Source organism: Acanthopagrus latus, chromosome 22 (assembly GCF_904848185.1).
Source record: "Acanthopagrus latus isolate v.2019 chromosome 22, fAcaLat1.1, whole genome shotgun sequence".
Lineage (NCBI taxonomy): Eukaryota > Metazoa > Chordata > Actinopteri > Spariformes > Sparidae > Acanthopagrus > Acanthopagrus latus.
This window is the reverse complement of record NC_051060.1, coordinates 16,783,893-16,804,552: the sequence shown is the minus strand read 5'-3', so window position 1 is coordinate 16,804,552 and position 20,660 is coordinate 16,783,893. Positions and strand designations below refer to the sequence as shown.

The 20,660-nt window shown below is 42.5% G+C and overlaps 1 protein-coding gene and 1 long non-coding RNA gene across 3 annotated transcripts in view; one reads left to right on the top strand and one right to left on the bottom strand.

Annotated features, from left to right (window-relative positions):
* Positions 1 to 2,438: 2,438 nt before the first annotated feature.
* On the top strand, positions 2,439 to 4,631 carry LOC119012689. Its single transcript, XR_005072567.1, has 3 exons — positions 2,439 to 2,571; positions 3,917 to 4,047; positions 4,283 to 4,631. It is a non-coding gene; the product is annotated as an uncharacterized LOC119012689 (long non-coding RNA).
* Positions 4,632 to 6,063: 1,432 nt separating this feature from the next.
* ppp1r13bb (protein phosphatase 1, regulatory subunit 13Bb) overlaps positions 6,064 to 20,660 on the bottom strand; it is a 28,635-nt gene continuing 14,038 nt past the window's right edge. The window contains exons 6-18 of one of the 2 annotated variants that reach the window (XM_037086717.1): positions 16,263 to 16,364; positions 15,157 to 15,331; positions 14,823 to 15,022; positions 14,554 to 14,694; positions 14,035 to 14,227; positions 10,712 to 10,845; positions 10,068 to 10,521; positions 8,702 to 9,489; positions 8,474 to 8,611; positions 8,247 to 8,380; positions 7,996 to 8,162; positions 7,654 to 7,853; positions 6,064 to 6,542 (exon numbers count right to left, since the gene is read on the bottom strand). In XM_037086717.1, coding sequence (XP_036942612.1) covers positions 6,501 to 6,542; positions 7,654 to 7,853; positions 7,996 to 8,162; positions 8,247 to 8,380; positions 8,474 to 8,611; positions 8,702 to 9,489; positions 10,068 to 10,521; positions 10,712 to 10,845; positions 14,035 to 14,227; positions 14,554 to 14,694; positions 14,823 to 15,022; positions 15,157 to 15,331; positions 16,263 to 16,364 — 2,868 coding nt within the window. In that variant the 3' untranslated portion in view covers positions 6,064 to 6,500. Of the gene's footprint in view, positions 6,543 to 7,653; positions 7,854 to 7,995; positions 8,163 to 8,246; positions 8,381 to 8,473; positions 8,612 to 8,701; positions 9,490 to 10,067; positions 10,522 to 10,711; positions 10,846 to 14,034; positions 14,228 to 14,529; positions 14,695 to 14,822; positions 15,023 to 15,156; positions 15,332 to 16,262; positions 16,365 to 20,660 lie in introns of both variants that reach the window. The other variant, XM_037086716.1, reaches the window with a different exon arrangement.

Here is a 20,660-nt window from a genome sequence, read left to right as displayed (position 1 = left end):
AATTGCCAGTTAACCTGCGCTGCATGTGTTAGGAGTGTGGGGAAACCGGAGCACCCGGAGGAAACCACACATACACTGAACTGTGCTAACCACTACATCATCATGCCGCCCTATTTGCCTTTTGATTTCTCAAGATGGACTTCATCGCAGTCCACAGGACCCTCTCCAGGGGTAATCAGTCTTTTGGTGTGACGATGTCCCCATGACAGGAGCAGCAGAAGGCCAAGGGAGAGGCTGAAGAGGTTGGTGCGTTTGATCCACAATAACACAACTCAGAGGGAACGAAATGTTACAAGTCTTGTGAGGGAACACCCAAAAAGATTGACTACCTCTTGATCTATAAGAGGTAGTCAATCTTTTTGGGTGACGATGTCCCTGACAGGAGTAGCAGACGACCGGGGGAGAGGCCAAAGATGTTGGTGTGTTTGATCCACAATAACACAGCTCAGAAGGAACAGAAGGATAAAAGTACTGCGAAGGAACACAAAAGTAGTCATAAAAGAATTCTCGCCATGACCCTTAGGGGGCTCCTAGGCTCTGCACTTTTTTTTTTTCCCTATACATGCTAACTTATGCTGGTGTTGAACATTGGCTTATTGAGAATTGCCAGTTAACCTGCGCTGCATGTGTTAGGAGTGTGGGGAAACCGGAGCACCCGGAGGAAACCACACATACACTGAACTGTGCTAACCACTACATCATCATGCCGCCCTATTTGCCTTTTGACCTCTCAAGATGGACTTCTTCGAAGTCCTCAGGACCCTCACCAGGGGTAGTTAATCTTTTTTTGTGGAAGAAGTGAAAGTGACACGCCTTCCTCTGTTCCTGGCAGGTACTGGGGGAAGAGGTTTCGAGCTATGAGCTGGTGCAAAAATTCCTCTCTTCCTGGTCGGGAGGGGTTCTGAGGGATAAGCTGAGGAGACACTGAGAGGTGGAAGAATGCAAGTTCCTGTGATGCTGAGTAGGTAAGGCTCTGTGGAAGGAGCTGGAGCGACAGGAGTTCCTCTGTTCCTGAGTGGGGCAGGTTCTGGGGGAGGAGCTGGAGCGACACGAGTTCCTCTGTTCCTGAGTGGGGCAGGTTCTGGGGGAGGAGCTGGAGTGAGACGCGCTCCTCTGTTCCTGAGTGGGGCAGGTTCTGGGGGAGGAGCTGGAGTGAGACGCGCTCCTCTGTTCCTGAGTGGGGCAGGTTCTGGGGGGGGAGCTGGAGTGAGACGCGCTCCTCTGTTCCTGAGTGGGGCAGGTTCTGGGGGAGGAGCTGGAGTGAGACGCGCTCCTCTGTTCCTGAGTGGGGCAGGTTCTGGGGGAGGAGCTGGAGTGAGACGCGCTCCTCTGTTCCTGAGTGGGGCAGGTTCTGGGGGAGGAGCTGGAGTGACACATGTTCCCCTTTTCTTGAGTGGGGCAGGCTCTTCGGGAGGAGGTGGTGGGACAAAAGTTCCTCTTTTCCTCTCTGGGGCAGGTTCTGGGGGAGGAGGTTGTGGGACACAAGTTCCTCTTTTCCTCTGTGGGGCAGGATGTAGTGTGACACAAGTTCCACTGATCATGAAATTGTCAGGGTCTACAGGGGGAGCGGGCTTGATATGCATTCCTCTATTCTTGAGTGGGGCAGGTTCTAGGGGAGGAGGTGACATTTCAAAAATTCCTCTCTTCCTGTGTGGGAGGGGCTCTGTGGGAGCAGGTAGAGGGGTAAAGGGTTCTCTGGTCCTGTGATGGGAACGCTCTCGGGGAGGAGGGAGAGTGAGAGGTGTTATGACAAAAATCCCTCTGTTCATGGGTGGGGTAAGGTCTACTGGAGAAGGTGGAGGCTGGGGTAAAGGGACAGGGTCCTGCTTGGTGGAGTGTCCCATTCTTTTCAGCACAGCATTACCCTGTCTTCTGTCCGCGGCACTCAGTGTCAGTGGTTGTTGGATCAAAGCTTTCATCCTAACTGTCTGTAGGTCCTGTGATGAAAAAGTAATTTCAGTGGTGAGTTCAGATGAATTTTAAAATAAAAATACAGTATTTGACTGGTTTACTTTAATTGATTTGTTTGAAGTGAATTACTTTTATGTGGAAAACCTGAATTATGAACACTTATGTAAAAGTTTCCTTTTATATATTTAATAATTGAGGAAATATGTAAGTTTTTTGTCTAATTTCCTTGAGTGTGTAAGCAGAGAGAAAGTTTAGAGAATAAATCAGCTGGTCGTACTTACCTTGGGCCTTGTCGTTCTCGCTTGTGTATACAAGTCCATGAGTTCAGTAAAGTTTCACTAAGTTCAACCAACAAATACGAAAAACCAAAAACTGGTCTGTGTGTCTGTCAGCTGCTGTGTCTTCTGGTTGTGGAGAAGTTGTGTTACATGCACTTTATATCTCCTCTTGTAAACATTCTCACATAGAATTCAACGCAAGCGCTTTGATCACATTGGATCAAAGCGTCAAAGTTCGGATGGGCGGGGCGTTTCCAATTACCGTTGACGCCTCTGTTGCTACGGCAACCTGATCGCTTCCGCTTTCCTCAGAGTGGCAGACTACATATACATTTACATTTCGGGCATTTAGCGGACGCTTTTTTGCTTATCCTAACTTACAGTAAGTACATTTGTCACAAGAAATAAACCAAGACATATCACCGTCGATAAAGTAAGAAAGAAACACGGTTTATTCAATCATTTAGTCTGTCATGGCGGCGGGTCGCCATGCTTCCCAAGTGAGATAAGGTCTGTGGTGACCTTTATCTTATTTTATTCATTTATTTTCCCCATTATTTCTGTTCTTCACTGATTTGTTTTTCTAATAATTTAGCTATAAATGACATTCATCTCATTCGTCCTTTGCAATTTACACTAATATGTTTTATTCTACTTCCTTCTATGTACTCTGTGGTTATTAAAAGTGCTACATAAATAAAGTTTATATTATTATTATTATTATTATTATTATTATTATTATTATTATTATTATTATTATTATTATTATTATGCCGGACACAGAGACTCTTTTCCCTTTTTGGAAACTCCCCAATTTAAGTTTTCTGTCACCTTCTTCAGACAGGGAGTTTAACTTTAAATGAGTGTATGGAGAAATATATAAATAATAAGCTGTTTTCTGTTTTTACATGCAAGATGTCAAATTCAAAAGTTTTGATTTACAGATTTGCATATTCAAAACTGATCTGATGCACCACATAGATTCACTTGAGCTGATCTGATTAAAAAACAAATCAAACGTTATCTATTTCAATTCCCCATTAACTGTGCATTACTTATTTTGCTTTCTGAGGGAATTTTAATTGTTTGCTGTGTTGTTTGCCTCTCTGTATCTATTTATCACACAAGATGCTCCCATGTTTCTGTGTTCGTAATACTATCACCAGTTTCTTCACCTCAAATCTCTCAAGCTGGAGAAAATCACTTTCTCAAGAAATCCTGATGTCATTCCAGCGCAGATGGTCCTGCCAATGATCATGTTATGAAGTAAAAGTAAAAATGAGATGTACATATGAGATAAAAAAAGGTCTTGATTATGAGAAAAAAAGTCAAAATTATGAGAGAAAAGTCAAAATTGTGCTATAAAAAGTTAAGATTATGAGATAAAAGTTGAAATTATTAAATCAAAGGAGAAATTTTGAGATAAAAAGTCATGAGACAAAAAAGTAAAAAAAAAAAAAAATGAGATAAAAAAGTCAAAATTATGAGGTTACAGTCTAAATATGAGGTGCAAAAAAAAGCAAAGGTTATGACTGTTAACACACACTGACTGAGTGTGTCACCGCATTACTTTACTTATACCACTGAAAGACGTTCATCATGCCAGAGCTTCCGTTTTTATTGTTGACATTTACAGAATTCAATGTGTGAGTACAGCATTTATACAGAAAGCCCACGTGTCCATACATCACACTGACATACAACACATCTCCTCACACTATGTACAGGTCAAGCCATGATAAAGCCTGGGCCACAGGCGCACTGGGCAGAACACTCAGTCACTCCAGGAACAAGCTGATGGACTCAGTAGATGTTCAGTGACGTGTCAGGGAGCACGTGTGGTAATGTCACCGGAGGGGTGAGTACCTGAAAGGGGACAGCTGGAGGAAGAAACCAGGGCGAATTCAGGATTGTCTGAAGCGAAACTTTAGACTGAAATAATAATAATAATAATAATAATAATAATAAAAAAGTGAGCATGTACATTTCAGTTACAACTGTCTTCATCTAAAGTAATTTATACTTCTGACTGTTGCTGTTTTTTCTTGTTTTTTTATTGAACTCATTTTGGACTCGCCGTCTTCTGTTTGGAGATGTTTGCTGAAAGAGTGAGAATAGGAACATGATCACTAGTTTCGTGGTGGAACAGTGTCAGCAGCACCATGTTGGTCCTGAGTTGAAGTATTTCAAGTGGAGTCCGTCACAGCCACAGGACAGTGACTGCAACCTTTGATGAACTGAGACCTACTTAGCAGCTTGTATTAAAAAAAGAGGTTATTTCAAACTGAGAGTTTTGTCTGGTTGGGGGCTCGTTTGTACGATGGTCTGGGTGATAGTGCAGCATCTCCGTTAAAACACTTGGGAGTCCTCTGTTCCATGTTGATACTTCTTCTTGTCATGTTGGTGAGGTTTTTTTTTTTCGATACAAAAGCAAAGGTTTTTCTCATAAAAACGAGGGATGAACTCATCATAAATGCTTGGAGTAAGTAGAAAACGGCAGACAAAACACATGAATAACTTAATCAGTGTTGAAGAAAAAAAAACAAAACTGACACCACATAGAGAACTGACATCTTTGTGTCTCTGGGATGCTGATTCTTGTGCTCAGGTTCTTCGGTCAGTAAGGAACCCTGTAGTGACTCTCGAGAGAAAAAGTATTCATACAGCATATCAAGGTCACACGTTAATACACGGAGCGCTTCAAAATGCGATTTTATGTGCAGAAGATACAATTTGCCCCCATGTCGCGGTGAATTTGTGGGTTTTCAGGGACACAAAGCAAAAATATAAACTCTGATACATCTTGAAATCACAGTTTATTGTCTGAAGCCTCACTTATAATTGGTGGGAGTTTAAAGTTTATTGATTTTTTTTTTTTTCTGCCACACATCCACAAAACTCCTGCAGGCACATTCTGCACACATGAACATTGAATGAAAAAAAAAAGGAAAAAAAAAAACAAAAGAAAACAACCCAGGTCTTGCAATGACATGACAATGAAATGCGATTCATGACAATATGTAAACTGTCAATCTAAATTCATCTTCGCTTTGATAGGTTGGATTTGCTCTGACTGGCCCGAGGAGTTAATACTGAAGATTTACAAGATTTTCCATTTTCCCCCCCTTTTAAATCTATTTTCTGCTCCGAGAGAAGAAGACAATCTGCTCCTGACAGATGTTGCCCATCATTGACAGCAGCACATCAATTGATTATCTCACTCCTTGACAGTTCTCCAAGATCTCAGGGAGTAATAGAATTACAACCTCTTAAATCTATCTTTATCTTTGGTGGTTAGACTACAGCAAAATCAGACACAGAGCACATTTATTCTGCCTTAGAGTTTTCTTTCTACAAACTGGTGTAGTATAAAAAAAACACTTACTGTCTCATAACTTAAGTTAATCGTCACTGACAAAAATCAGAAACTTCTCACCGTTAGAGATGATTTTCCAGTCACCATGCAGTGTCATGTAAAACCAGTGCCACCAGGGACAGGGTTTTCCAAGTGAGAGACTGTGGCACCTCTTCTCAGACGAAGTTTGGTCTCGCTTAGTTTTGCTCAATTCCTGGATGCCCACGGAGTCATCATTGTGTTATTTGAACACATGGACGTTCAACAATTGAGCCAAGACAGACTAATGCTGCTTTCTGACATAAATTCAGATGACACCGAGCACATAAAAAGGTCCGCCTGAAGGCTTTTATCAGTTTCTGACTGTGGGAAAGTTGGGATAATCACAGATTCGATAACTAGTGTAATAATTTTCACTTTCATTCATGGAGCCCTCGGAGGCTGACCGTCCGCTTTGAAAACCTCTGCGTTGGGGTGATGATGATGGCTGAAGTGTGAACAAATATGTAATGAATGAAATACTGAGACAAGGGGTTTGTGTTTTATTCTTCAAGTTGATGGCTAATACAGAGAGCCGTCACTGAATCATGGGTAAAATTGAGTCGGGACAATGACAGAGCAATAGGTTCAAAGGTGTGTGTGTGTGTGTGTGTGTGTGTGTGTTGGGGAGGAGTTTGGGATGGAGTGGTTTAAGAGATTTTTCGCATTTGGAGTGCTTGCATTTCAGTGTGTGTGTGTGTGTGTGTGTGCGCGTGTGTCTAAGTGTGTGCAGCTGTATATCAGTGTGTCAGAGTTCGGTGCCCACAGCTTCAGAGAAAAAAAGGATTTTGTGAGAAGCACAAGGCCGGGGGAGGTTATGGCCACGGGGAGAAGACGGAGCACCAGGCTCCTTTGTTCTCTGCTCTTGGTTTTGTCACTAGTCCAGCTGTTAGCCAGAGGTTCAGTGGCGTGAGACTCTAAGCCAGGGAGCGCTGACGAGGCTTAATCCTTGGATAGAGCTGTGGGGAAAACAGAGAGAGAGAAGAGAAATGTTTCAAAAAAAGACTTATTCTACTTTCATCACATTTGTTTGGCGTTTACTTCGTCATGACATCATCAGTACAGTCATTGATTATGGAATTTTCTTGGCAATTCCTTATTGCACTCCACGACTCAAGCTGCACAATAAGATGGATTGATCGAGTTTCTAATATCATCATTCTTTTTCTAACCAAAATGTTTTCAGGTTATCAACTAATAATTTGTCAGAATCCTAATAAAGTCATAAGAGAAGAGCAACAACAATCATAACCATCCATGCAGAGATGAGCCACTTATCAAAAGCAGTTTGTTTTAGATTTATGAATCACCTTATCAGCTATACAGTCATTAATGTAGATAAACTAATCAGATCCAGTAGGGGAAATGCTTTGCCTACACTATGGTAAAAACAATGTATCATATTATAAGTTTTGAGATTTTGAGCCCTTTTGCTGACATATCTTCATTCAGACTAGACTGGAGAGGTCCAAAATACACATTTATGTTATTTACTGTCATATCTATTGTCTAAAATTTCAACCCCTTTTTACCATTACTTTGTTTAAAAATACATGGAATTAGACAGTACATATGTTTGAAGTCTGTTTACTCAAAATTAGTTTATTTTTTTCAGTGTTTGTTCATATATCATTTATAGCCTGATTTCTATAACATTTAATTGCAAAAACCATGGCAAAAATGGATTTGGTTAATAGCTGATGATGGTATTTTATGATTTATGGAGTGATGAAACAAAATACCCACAATTTTGTATGTGAAAAGCTTTGACTTCAACATGTGAACAAAATTAGAAGTTTGAGCCTGGTTTCATCAAATGTTCATATATCTGTTCTGGAAATGTAAGTAGGTTTAAAAAAGGGCCCCGATTTCCATATTTAAAAACTAAATATCAGAAAACATGTGCTACAAAATATAATTGTCTTAATGTAAAAAGTCAACTGCAGGATGTTGTGTAGTGACGTTTATTAGTAATTTATTTTACTCTATTCACTGTCACGTTTCCCCTTCAAATAAACCCACGGCTGAGCTGATCCTGCTGAAAGGAAAAGTAAGGTATTCTTTATTTACCCCCAGCAGGTTGCGGGGCACGTAGCCCTCATTGTCCTCAAGTCGCGCCCACCACCACTCGGTCTCACTGTCGTCCTGTCGTCGGAGAATAGTGATGGCGTCCCCCTCGCTGAACGCCAGCTCGTCCTGGTTCTGAGCTTTGTAATCCCACAGAGCGTACACCGTCCCCTTGTTCATTACACCCAACTTCTCCTGAACGCCTACATAAGAGACCAAAACAGACGGTCATTATTACACATTGATTTGATCACATAAGTACAACTTACAGTCTGTTGTTTGACAAAACTTGTGAAATAGTCCTGTTGGAATCACATGGACACTGGACAACCATCAGTTTCTCACCGTATAGAAACTGGGAGCACTGGATGTAGCCCTCTTCCATTTCCTCACACTTATCCGCAGCAGTTTCCACATCGCTGATGGTGCTGGCAAAGATGGCGGCCCCTGACTCGACCAACAACTTGCAGAGATGGACACTGTTGCAGGAGGCGGCGCAGTGAAGCGGAGTCCTGTTTCAAACACAAATATATGTAAATGTTAAAAGATACAACAGCAGGAGATCACGCAGAATAAAATTAGTATCACCGTCTCACCATCCATCACTGTCTGCAGCGTTGACGTTCACACCAAAATCCAGCAGGAACTTGACGATGTGGTGATGTCCCGCACACACTGCATTGTGCAGTGGCGTGATGCCCTCATCATTGGGAGTGCTGGGATTCTCCACCTGGAAAAAAGAGAGACCCGAATGAAATCACAAGTGCTTATCTTAAAACCAAATATATATAAATTAAATTATACTCACAGAGTTGCGACATACCTCATAGATAATCCTCTGGACGAGGTCAAACTCTCCCTCCAGTGAGGCATCCAGCAGGAGGGCCAGAGGGTTGAACTTCACCCTGAAGCCGTGGCCGGTGCGCTCAGAGTTTGGCTTTTTCAGGTTTGTGCGCTTCTCCTGTAGCAATAAAGAGAAAGAGATATGAGTAGCACCTTTCTTCATTAAAAATGTAACTCTTTAATAAATCTGTGCATATGCGTTTCTCACCAGGGGCTGTGAAACCCCCGTGCCACTCTCTTCCGGCGTGGTGACCTCCGGCACAGGGCTGGGTAGCAACGCCTCAGAGCTTCCCAAGATGTTGTTGTTGTCATCGTCCTCCGGTCCCTCTGCTTCTGCAGGATCCTCCAGCCCTTCTGGTGGTGAGGGCAGAGGCTCGTTGTCATTGGCGTCAGTAGAAGGAGGTGGAGCCTCGGAGCCCAGCTCCTCCACCCCTGGTGGTGGTGGTAGCTGGGTCTCAGAGGGCGGGTTGCCGTTGTCTGTATCAGCTACAGAGTCGCCTCCCAGATATCCCGGAGGAGGAGCTGGCTGATAAAACGGTGTTCCGTTACCTGCGCCGTTGCCACCTCCTGATCCACCGACTCCATTGCCTTCTATCCCTCCTGCAAGAGTGTTGAATCTCTGGTAAAGCAGTTTCTGGATGTTGGGTCCACTCGGGCCCTCAGGTTCTGTGATGGAGCTGCGCTTCTTGAGCGGTCTGGGTGCGTTGGCCAGCTTTTTACGGAGCACCTCGAGGTCGGCGTCACTTTGGTAGCGCAGAGGGGAGTGTACCATCGGCGTTAGCTTCGTAGGGCTGAGTGGTCGTGGGATGTTCTCCACGCTGGGAGGAGGTGCTGAGGGCTCTGGGTGCTGGAAAAAGTCGTGTTCATCAAATTCTCCGTCAAAAGTGTCCTCACCGCCGGGTGGACCTTGGAGCAATGGGAAAGCCCCTCCCGCCTGGACGAAAGGCAGGGGTGAGGGGGGTGTGGAGCTGGGGGGGAGGACAGGCTTCCCATATACTGGAGACAAACAAGACAGCGTGGAATTAAATAGAAGTGCAATGGCATCGTCATTATTTCCATTAATTCACCCATTACATATTTTTTTCAAGTAACTGATTGGTCAGATAATCAGCAGTCTAAAACATCAACGTGTTCAGGTTGACAGGTTGTTTTTTTCTCATGGTCCAAAACATAAAGGCATTTGATTTACAATGAGATCAATATTAGAAAATAGAATAGAATAGAAAATCAGGAAACTCTCATAATTGATGCTGCAGTGAATTCATCTTTGATATTTTCTTTGGTGTACTGCCAGACACATGATCAAGTAAACTCATTTTTTGGGGGGGTACGTTTTTTACCTCCTTAAAGTGTCAACCACAAAGTCTCAAAGATTAATTGACTAATTCCTTCAGCACTGACATCATTTGAGATGTCTATCTGCTGGAGTGTTCATTTAAGGCTCATGGGCCATGAGAACATTTTATAATTTTTCTTTATCTAAATTGGATCTACTTAGTTGCAGCAACACTGAAAGTGACGCAATAAAGGACAAAAATCATGATTAACCACTGATCTCCACACACAGCTCTTACCTGCTTTGAGAGCAGGCTTGAGTGGCTGGCTCTTTGGCGCTGCCTGCTGGAGGTACATGTGATAGATGGAGCTGGAATTCATGGTGGGTGGGCCCTTTCGTGGCGACTGAGGCCGCGATCCTCTGTCTGGAATGAAAGGGCGCACTGCCACAGCTGGCGGGGGATCCAGTCGCTCGCTCAGACCGGGCGGGAAAAGCGGCACGTTAGGCTGGAAGGTGGGGCTTGGTGGCACTGAAATTCGCTGCTGGATCTGCTGGGACGACGAGCCTGTGGAGGGCGGGACACGGGGCCAAGCAGGAGCTGGTGGGTTTGGGAGTGGCCGTGGAGGAGGCGGCGCATCCTTGCGGCGCTCCAAGGAGCTGGCAGAGTTTGCGTGGGTGAGGTGGGAGCCATAGGGAGGCGGCTGTGGCTTGGATATGGCGGGGGAGGACACGGCCATTTTGGAATCTAGCACCTGCAAAGAAGTGTTACCATTATCATTTTGCACAAGAAATGAGACCTACATATTCAATTCCTGCCCTAAGGTTATTTTAATCAAGATATTGTGACAGCTTATCTCTAACTCAATCTGAAACAAAAAAATCTTTTTAATGGATGTGAGATATCAGGAGGTTATGGACACCGGAATTACAACAAGGACGAACCTTTTCAGCACTTGGAGTGACGGGGGAGCCTGAGGTAGGGCTCTTGCCCTGGGTATCAGTCCCTGAGTCTCGTCTCTCAGGAGGCTTTAGAGAAGTGCTGGTCTTGCCAACAGTAGGCCAGCCAGTGTCATTAGCTAGGAAGCAAACAGGACACAGTCAGTGTGTTGCAGAAGAGAAAGAAGAATGAATGAGATGGTCCGAGAGGCATAAGCCACTTTTACAACTCAAGGTAGTGACTATTGTCCACCAGAGCTAGGTCCAAATGGTACCATTTTCTTATATATTCTTTTAAGAAATGCGACACTTTGTGAGGGTGACTGCATCAAGTGGAATATTAGTAAAAAAAAAAATACATGGATCTGTACCATTTTGACCAAGGATTGGTATGAAATGGAGGGTTCAGGATTTTGAGAAGCCTATCCTATTAACCAGACACCATTATGAGACAATCAAACAGAATCCCTGTTGTCTTTTTGTTAAAAGCGAATTCAAGATCTTTAACACATACAAGCAAAGACTATGGAAGAAACCTGCAATTATGCAGTTTTATCACTTATACTGCCACAACTGACAAAAACCGTGGAAGTAAAAACAATTGTCTTTCAGTGATATGGCTTCATGTGCCATTAACTTTAAACACTGAAAGTAAATACATTGGCATAAGGATAAGCAATTAGAAACAAACCGCTCTTGCAACAGGCAGGAAGACACCGCAGAACAAATTCAGGAGGAGCTGGTGATCAATAGGACAAAAATCCTGAGCCTTCTCACAGCAATGATGACAATGAATTAGTATTTTGCTATTGTGTACTTGTATCTTGTCATGTAATGTTTCATTTAGTTACATTTAGTAAATAGTATATTTAAAGTCATATAATGTTTGTCTCCAAGACTACTTTAAATATATTTATGTGCAAAACAAAAAAAATATACTTAGACCGCAAGGACAGGGTGAAGAGAGAGGAAATAGAGAAAAGGAAGACACAACAAAACAACAGCAGTAGTTGTGGTACGATTAAAACAGGATTTTGTTTGAGATCTGCTGAATACCAACAGTAACCTTCTTTAAAACACCTTTCAATATGGAATCACCAGAGATTAACACAGTAATACTAAGGTTCTATCAGTTCTATCAACACTAAGTCTAAAATGAAAACAGTTTGTCAGCTGCTAAGTGAATCTAGCCACACATTAACGTGGACAAGTTAATTTTCTTGTGCATGTTAAGTGTTGAACAACTACAAAATGATTCTCACGGGCAGCTTGGTTGTTGTGATAAAGTTAGGCAGGGTGGGAATGTTATAAAATTAGCACAAAGCCCCCAAATACTTTGGACTGCTTTGCATGTGTAAATCAACGAGGCACTCAACTCATTGAACCTTCTCAGAGATGTAAAGCACAGACAGGATCAGCAGCGGTTTGGTGAACACTTACTTCATATGAGACAGGATGTCAGCTGTGGTTAAGAGTGTAAAACGCCTGCAGATGGCAGCAAAGTGTTTCAAGAGTGGCCATTCCACAGAGAAAACACTCCAAATAAAATATCAACAGGTTCTTAACCCTTTTAAGAAGAACTGGTTCAGTGCTCTATGGGTATGAGAGCTTAATGATGCCAGACAAGGGCCGTGTTAAAACCTGCTATTACCAACCGTCCTGAGGGGCCTGATCCTGATCAATGTAAGTACATTGCTTACATTGCTGTAAGCAATGTACTTACAGCTGTAAGTACAGGTGTGAATAAAGGTGGACATGACAGCATGAGAGCAAATTCTTTAAGTAGTGTTTGGGTTAGGGGTTAGGGTTAAAAAAATGGGGCTGTAGAGTTAGGGGAAACTTAATAAACTTATTGAAATGGTTACAACAATTAAAAAAATATATACCTGCCCTCTTGTATATTTGACATTCACTTGTTTCTTCCCTTGTAAAAAAGTGTAAGTTCATCGCAGCATCACTGTACCAGTATGTCTGCTTCTGCTACGGCTTACCTGCCAACATTTCACTCTCACTCTTTACACTCATATTAGTGACAGTAAAGATGTCATATTTTACAAATACTGTATACAGTAACCAATACAGGCTATGTCTTGGACAAATTTCCCAGACCCCTTTGAGAAATGGCTTGATTGACTTACTTTGGAGAAACTTTATAAAGTTTTTGAAGCGCTGTCCATGACAAATTCTTAATATTTTGGGCCTTCTTGTAAATTTCTTCAACAGTGTGTCCTTTTGTCATCTTGTATATGTTTATTTGTACATAAAGCGAGGAAGTGAGATCTGATCACAAGAGGTCAGTCAACATGACAAGAGCTGTCCAGCTGTGATCTGAGCACTCAGGACAGATGTTAATACCAGGTATGAAAAGGCTTAAAGATGCATTCATCAGTCTGCGACTGTTTGACTTAACCAGGCACAGACTTTAATCTCCACCACAGATCCCCCAGCTGTGCATCTAAGCTTTGATTTAAATATAAATTGAAGATTAGAGTTTAGGGGCCTCACTGCGTGACTGGGCAATTTTAATAATCTAAAATTCCTCGCCAATTAAACTGACTGTGATAAGAATGATAAGGGTGCCGTGTGGAGGAAAAACTCCAGTGCATGCTGAGGATCCTGTGTTACATTCGAGAGAGAAGATTCAGGACGTGCCACCCTGCTGCTCATGCAGCACTGTGCACTCACGGGACGTGCCGTCAGAGCCAGTGGAGGCTCCTGTGCCCGGGTGTGATTCTGGAAGGGACGGGGCTACTGGATCCACAACGATGTCTAAATCAGACACCTTCCAAGGGCCGGGAGGCTTTCGCACACCGTCTGCCCCGGGAAGAGTTGACCCCAACCCCACACACCCAGTGAAACAGAGACATTACAAAGACGGAACAGCATAGACACATGAGAGAGGGAAGAAAAAAGGAAGGGAATCACAGTATACACAACACAAGGAGAGAGGAAGGTTAGAGAGGAAGGAAAAAAATCACAGAAATCAAGTCCAGGTGGAGAATTCAGGTAGGAAGGAAACAGCAACAGTGGAGACCGAGGTGGGAATTACAGTCACAAGCTTTTCATGCAAGATGTGTTAAATGTGTCTGGGTCCAAGACTTTTGCCTCTGATACTACGTGTATCCAAACTACTCTGTAACTGAATCCATCAACTCTTCTTTGTCTAACTGTCCATGTTCCTGCTTTCTTAATGAGGAAAAACAACAATGAATTCACTGAAAGTTTCAATAAAAACCTAGCGTAAGGATAGTGCATCACCTGCCTCACTTTTTGTGTTTTGCAGTGAAAAAATGCGCACCACGAATATAATTTTATGGATTTCAACCAACCTGACTTGGTGCGGCCCTGGTTGGCTTGGTTATTGACGCCCAAAGTCTGAGGCTTTAGCGGGTCAGGTGGTATGTTGTAGCCTCCTTCCTGACGCCCCGGTACAGGTACTTGGATGTATGGCCCAACCGCAGCAACGCGGCCCAGAGTACCAGGAGCTGGCTGGGGAGAGGGAGGCCCGTTGGCTCTGTTCAGCTATAAGAGGACACAGTCAGAGAAATTTTAAAATGTTAGAAGATTTGATCGAGAAAACAACTGCATTTATTTCAATATTTCGAGGAGTTTCAGTCACCAGAAACTATTTGCTTATGAAAATAGTTTCCCCACTGGAGATGGTTTTGGAGTCACTTTCCGCTAAGACTTAAAAAGCTGCAAAAATGTTTTAGTTCATTTTCTATTGAGCATCTGCCGTGTGTGGACTGATTTTGAGACGGCAGAGTTTTTGTCTGAAGCATTGAGTCTGAATGAGGAGGTGTGTTAAGCGCTCTTAGTCTTACAGGAAGGTTCTCTTTTTGACGTGCCTCAGCTTTTTTCTTGTAGAGGCGTTCCCGCAGCTCGCTGATGCGCTTGTCCATGAGCGTCACTTCCATGTTGCGTTTGTTGAGAAGCTCCTTCTGCTGCTGCAGCTTGCTGTTTTGCTCCTGGTTTAACTTATTCCGGATCTGTGGTTGATAAAACACAAGTGAAGATTAATTAAAACAATAGATGGTGCCCTCAATGTAATCACATTTAAAATAAGCATAGTGGAACCTGATTTAAAAGCATTCACTAGCACTTGTTCCTGCTGTACCTGAAGCTCCTGGTAGAGTTTACGGAGCTCCAGGGCTGCAGCGCCAGTTACTTGGCCACCGAGGCCCGTCTGTATGCCGTTGAGCTTTCCCCTCCGCAGGTCCTCCAGCTGCAGGCTGAGCTGCTCCACCCTCAGGACTGCAGACTGTAGCTCAGCCTGCTTCTCTTGGAACAGACCGCTAACTTGCTCGATCTCAGCCGCTGGATGTGTAGAAATTAAAGAATCACATCAGGTCATTCATAACCGACATGCAGGGTTCTTTAAAATTAGCTAGCTAGCCTAACCTTTTTTATCATGAGCACAACCTTGGTCAAAAGTAAACAAGTATACATACACAGGTTGCCATTGATGACCTTGCTGTAGTCCACCTGGCCTCTCATCGCCCGAATCTTCTTGAGCTTTGCTTCCTGGCTCTCCACACGATCCTTAAGCCTCTGTAGCTTCTCGCTCTCCGAAACAGTTTGCTGCTGACGCCGCTCCTGCTGCTTTAGGTAACGCAAACGTTGCTCCTTCAGAGAGTGAGACAGAGATTGACATTTTGTAGGCAAACAGAAGGTAAAACAGATGTCGAAAAGCACAGATAGTCTCAATGCCATCTGCTTTTCAAGTTCGGAAAGAATCACCGAAGACAAAACTTTATATTATCTTCTTTGAACTCAAAAATCAAAACACATGTATTTATATACCAGTAAAGCACCATCCTAAGGGTTACAGGATATCTCTGTGGCAGACATAGCCTAAAACTAGGCTAAATCTTTCTGCTGTATGCACTAAATGAAATGGTGCGCGGTGTCAAGACTGTCTGAAGGCTGAAGAAAGGGTCAGATGACTTTATCATTCTACCCAACTGAGAACTGCTCCAGTTAAGGTCCTAAAATAGGAAATGACAGGCCCAGGTTTCCAAATGACTGCAGGGCTTCCAGTGGGGCCTACTTTTCACACGCCACAACAAAGGCAATAAATAGTCTATCTATCTGCCGGTCTACAGTGGGCTTCATCCTGCATGACTAATCGGCACATCACGAGTGGTCAGACTTAGTGTGCCGGAAAGCAACTGAGACTGAAGAGTTAGACTGATTGTGTGGAGGTCTGCCACCAGACTATTATTCCATTCTGATGCATGGGAGAGCAGTACCTTGTCTGAGAGAGGTAGAATTCCTTTGTGTAAAAATATATCCAGCATATCTCTACATAATTTTAAGGGGGCTGAAGTGCTTCAGATTTAACTATTTCAGCTGGAAAAGAAGGAGGATATTGCAGCTAAAACAACTCTGCCAAATAACTTCAGTGATCTCCCCCAAACTGGAACATTGTGTGAAACATACATAAAAACAGAAAATATAATTTTCACAACAGTTTCAGGAAGTGTTCCTGAGCAACTCCACGTTTTTTGGTGTCGGGGCTGTGGAGAGCACATAATAAATCACGACACGATGTTACCTTTGCAACAAGCATCTGCTGCTGAGCCTCGATTTGCTGCTGCTGCCGTGTGGCCATCTCCTGCAGCTCTGACAGCGTGAGCTCCACACGCTGATTGCCCACCTAAACAGACACACAAACACACACACACAGGAGAACTGGTCAACAGACTGAAGTCTGAGCAGAGTGATCTAATGGCAAAATGTTATAAGACATAGTCTCAGACTGAAGACTTTCCAGAATTTCCAATAATAATGGTGTATTTGTTGATGCTTGGCCTTTGTCCTCTTTTAAAACCAACCTTGTGTTTTCATTCATGAGGTTAAAAACAAATCTAAATAAAATGTTGTGCATTAAGCCCCATCTCCCTCATACTAAAAGTGGTTTGATTCAAACCAGGTCATGACCCAGTGATTATTTTTTGCCCTGTGGGAGCTGCTAAGAGTGCGATGACACACTTACAAGGAAACAACTCTTCTCCAGCCTAAACATTTAGCTCTTAGTAAAAGCTAAAAGGTGAAAACTCTCATCCGTAATACTGAGAACATCTAAATGATTGTTGAGGGAACTTTGAGTCAGTTCAGCATCACATATCTTTGATTACAATAATCAGGTAAATGTTTGATATAATAGCAGAAAATATCCAAGTCAGTAAGTGCAGAAAAATACATTCAGAATAAAAAGTTACATAAGTTAAAACTGTTGCATAAGAATAAAAACATGGAAACAAGCACAAAGAAACAAGTTACGCAAAAATCCATTTGCAGCAATGATGTTAAAAGACGTCTGACTTCAGCAGCCAGAGGGTCACACAGCAGGAGACTAGACAGCAGTGAGCCTGGCTCTCCTTCCACCACAACAAGGCTCCACGCATCATTATGACAGGACATTAGTTGTGATGAGATGCTCTGAGGGCAACGTGTCATGTGGCTGTGAATAATCTGATGATAAATTCCAATGCATTGATCTACTAAACCCACTGCAATTACTTCCTGGATGTTCCAGAAACTTCCAGAGTTAGATAATAAAGATATCATTAAATGGCTTTGTGTACCCAACATACAGTCCAACACCAGATTACCATGTTGCTTCAATGACCAGGGCCCAATTTCTTTACATTCAAGGACCCACCACAACATAGTTTTCAAAACATGATGCCTACATTACCCACAATGCAATCCGAATACCTAGAGGACAGTTAATGTGGCTTATGTAGCATCAAGTTGCTATCCTGAAGAGTCCATTCTCTCTCCACACCTCCATTTTGTTTTCCCTCTCACTCACTTGCGTCTAGCTTTGGAGCCATAATAAGCTTTATTTCTAGAATCAAAGATCTCTTAAGTTAACAAGTAAGATAAAAGAAAGTCTGCAAATCCTAACATTCCCACACAATGAAGTATTTGGGATTTTACTTAGGAAAAATGATTTAAACATTAAATCAGTTCAGCTTTAAATGAAGCAAGGGAAAAAAAACCAGTTCACCTCCATAAACATTTTCAATGAAGTCCTCCTTTTGAGCCAGAAATCAGCACCCATGTTCTGATCAGGAGCTCACAGGATAAGGGAAAAATGGAAATCACATTCAAATCTGTTTTTCCCCCAAACAGACTCCCGAATCTCCTCGAAATCGCAGACGCTACAGTCAACACACCAACTGACTACTCCTCAGTCAAACGGCATACTGAATGAGCACTGAATACCAATCCCCCTGAACTACAAGTGGTACTGAAATGCTCAAGCGCTCCCAGCCTTTGCCTTTGGGAAGTGTGTTAAAAGAGGGAGGAGATGATGCGGGAAATGTCATGCTGTTTTTTTCATCTCCTAGCAGACTGAGAAATGTAGAAAAGGAGTTTGGAGAGAGTGAAGATGTTAGAAAGAAGCAAAGGATGACGACATCAAAATAGAAATATATGCGACTGAGTCTATGTTATGTTCAATGTGATCCCAGACATGTTTGCACAAAGCTGAACACAAGCAATAACAGGGGTCACACAACAGAAAAACATCCTAATTGCTATTATAGAAGCAATTCCTTAACTCATAGCTGATGTTAGCCTGTTAGCTTCTCTATCAGGCTAACATCAGTGTTAGCTTCTCCAACAGGCTAACATCAGTGTTAGCTTCTCCAAATGGCTAACATCAGTGTTAGCTTCTCCAACATGCTGAAACAGCATTTGGTTTACCCCCAATTTTATTTTGAGCAGCATTTGAAACATAGTATTTAGAGTTCCTGTTGTTCCCCATTTACTTACTGCCGTACTGACTACAGTTCTGCTCCCCTTTTGGCAGTTATTTAAGTTGATTCCTGACTTTGGAAATTCATCAGTTTTGACGGTTTATAAAATAACTCAACTCCTGTCTTGAGATAAGATATTGTTTTCCTGAACACAGGACACATGTTTCTTTAATACCAAAAGTTCTGTCATCTTAAACTGAGATGAGATAGGATTTCACACTTGGAGAGTTTCTGTAATGAGGCCCCAGGCGAAATAAGCATGACATGAAAAAGTTACACAAACATTGTATAAACTGCCTCTCGTCGATAAGAAGAGGCAGACATTTTCATTACTCATCTTCTGAATAAAACATGTTTCTTTCCGAGAGTAAAAGATTTGGACTTTCATGCTATTGTGAAGTGAGGCAACATGTCGCACATCATCTCATCTCTGAGGACACTCAGCCTGGACACGGCATCTGCTGCTCTGCTCTGTGTGGCTCAGACAGCGTTTTCCTACCTGGGATTTGTTGAAGCATTTCAATAGAGGAATGTGTGGGAAGACTCAGAAGGGGGGAGGGACACGGACATGACTCAACCGAGGTCTAGATGGGGAGAGTGGGGGAAGCCACTGGCACACATACAGCAGCCACGCTCAGATGCACTCAGGCACCACTGCATCAGTGGCAATTCACCCGAGGGAGAAACAGACACACACACCCTCAGACAGTGATGAAGAGGGAGTTGGAGAAACACCCGACTGAGCAGATGAAGCAGGAAGAGGGACAAGCCACAGCCTTGCAACTGGGAGTGTATGTTACTCCCTCCAACGACTTTGGGGATTCGTACTTGTCAGAAATTGAGAGAGAGCAATCGCTACGGCTGCAATTATATTATCAAAATGATCATCAGGATAATGGTTGAGAGTAAAAGAACCCAGTTATTTAGGACCATCACTCTTGAAATATCTTCTGAAGAGCAAAACATTTTAAACAACTTACACAGTTGTTGGATTAACTGATCAGCAGGAAATATTCAGCAACTACTTTTATATTAGATTCATCTTTATGTCTTCTTTATCATAAGGAAACTGTGACCATAAGTTTTCATTAATATATGGCATTTTATAGACCAAATCAACAAAAGACAATAAAATGTACTTCAATAGAAAACACATTTGTTCCAACAAATGTTAATTGTGGCAAATATGCACACACTGGGATACAATGAGTACAGTATGGGTCAATCATTTTCCTATATAATCAATATGCGAAATAAAATAAAAAAGACTGTTCTAATAATTCTGGGCAATGTCCAAACCCAACAGATATTCAATTTACTATCATAAATGTCAACTAGAACAGCATATTTTCACATTTCATAAGCTGGAGTCAGACAGAACACTTTTCATGTTTAAAAAATCCCTAAAATGATTAATCGATTACCAAAACAGTTGACATTTCATTTGTTTTGTTGAAAGACTAATTATTTCAGCTCTTGCAAAAATGAAATCCAATTTTTCAACACTGCCAACAAGCTCAAACTATGACATTAAATAGAAAAATTTTGATGCATGTGATCACTTCAACGTTACCCTCGAGGCACCTCTGCTCTTTATGAGGCAGCGTCCCTCTCAGAGGATGATCAGCTCTGCTTGGTGGAGAGAAAGCCCCTGGGGTTTGGGCAGCGGGCCGTGGAAAAGCCAAAGCAATGATCCTCTTAGGGGCCGTTATATCATCCAGCAGGCTGACTGATATAATCCTCTAAATCAGATATTAGGAAAAAACTTGGACACAAATGAGCCTTGGCACTTGGGAGGTTAAGCAGTCGTCCATGCAACTGATAATGTTTTCCTTTTTGAATGAACCAGTAGTGATGATAAGTGGCTGTTTTTACTTGTCATGCTCTGGTGCAGGTTTTACAGGTTAGTGGTATTCAAACAGAGACGATCACTTGGAGAATCGATCAATAACCAATTTCTACATCCATAAAAATATATGTGACCTCCTGATAATTCTGTAACATGCACACAGGCTCCAAAGTTGTGAATTTTCAGGCTCATAAAAGGAAATGCCTCTGGGTGCTCTTGTGCTACAATCTTTTTTGAAAACAGAAAACCAGAACCCCTCCATCTCCTGCTGCACTGGATTCTTCCCTCCACCCTTAAGGTTGAATTAGTGATGATTCCTTGACTGCAACACTTT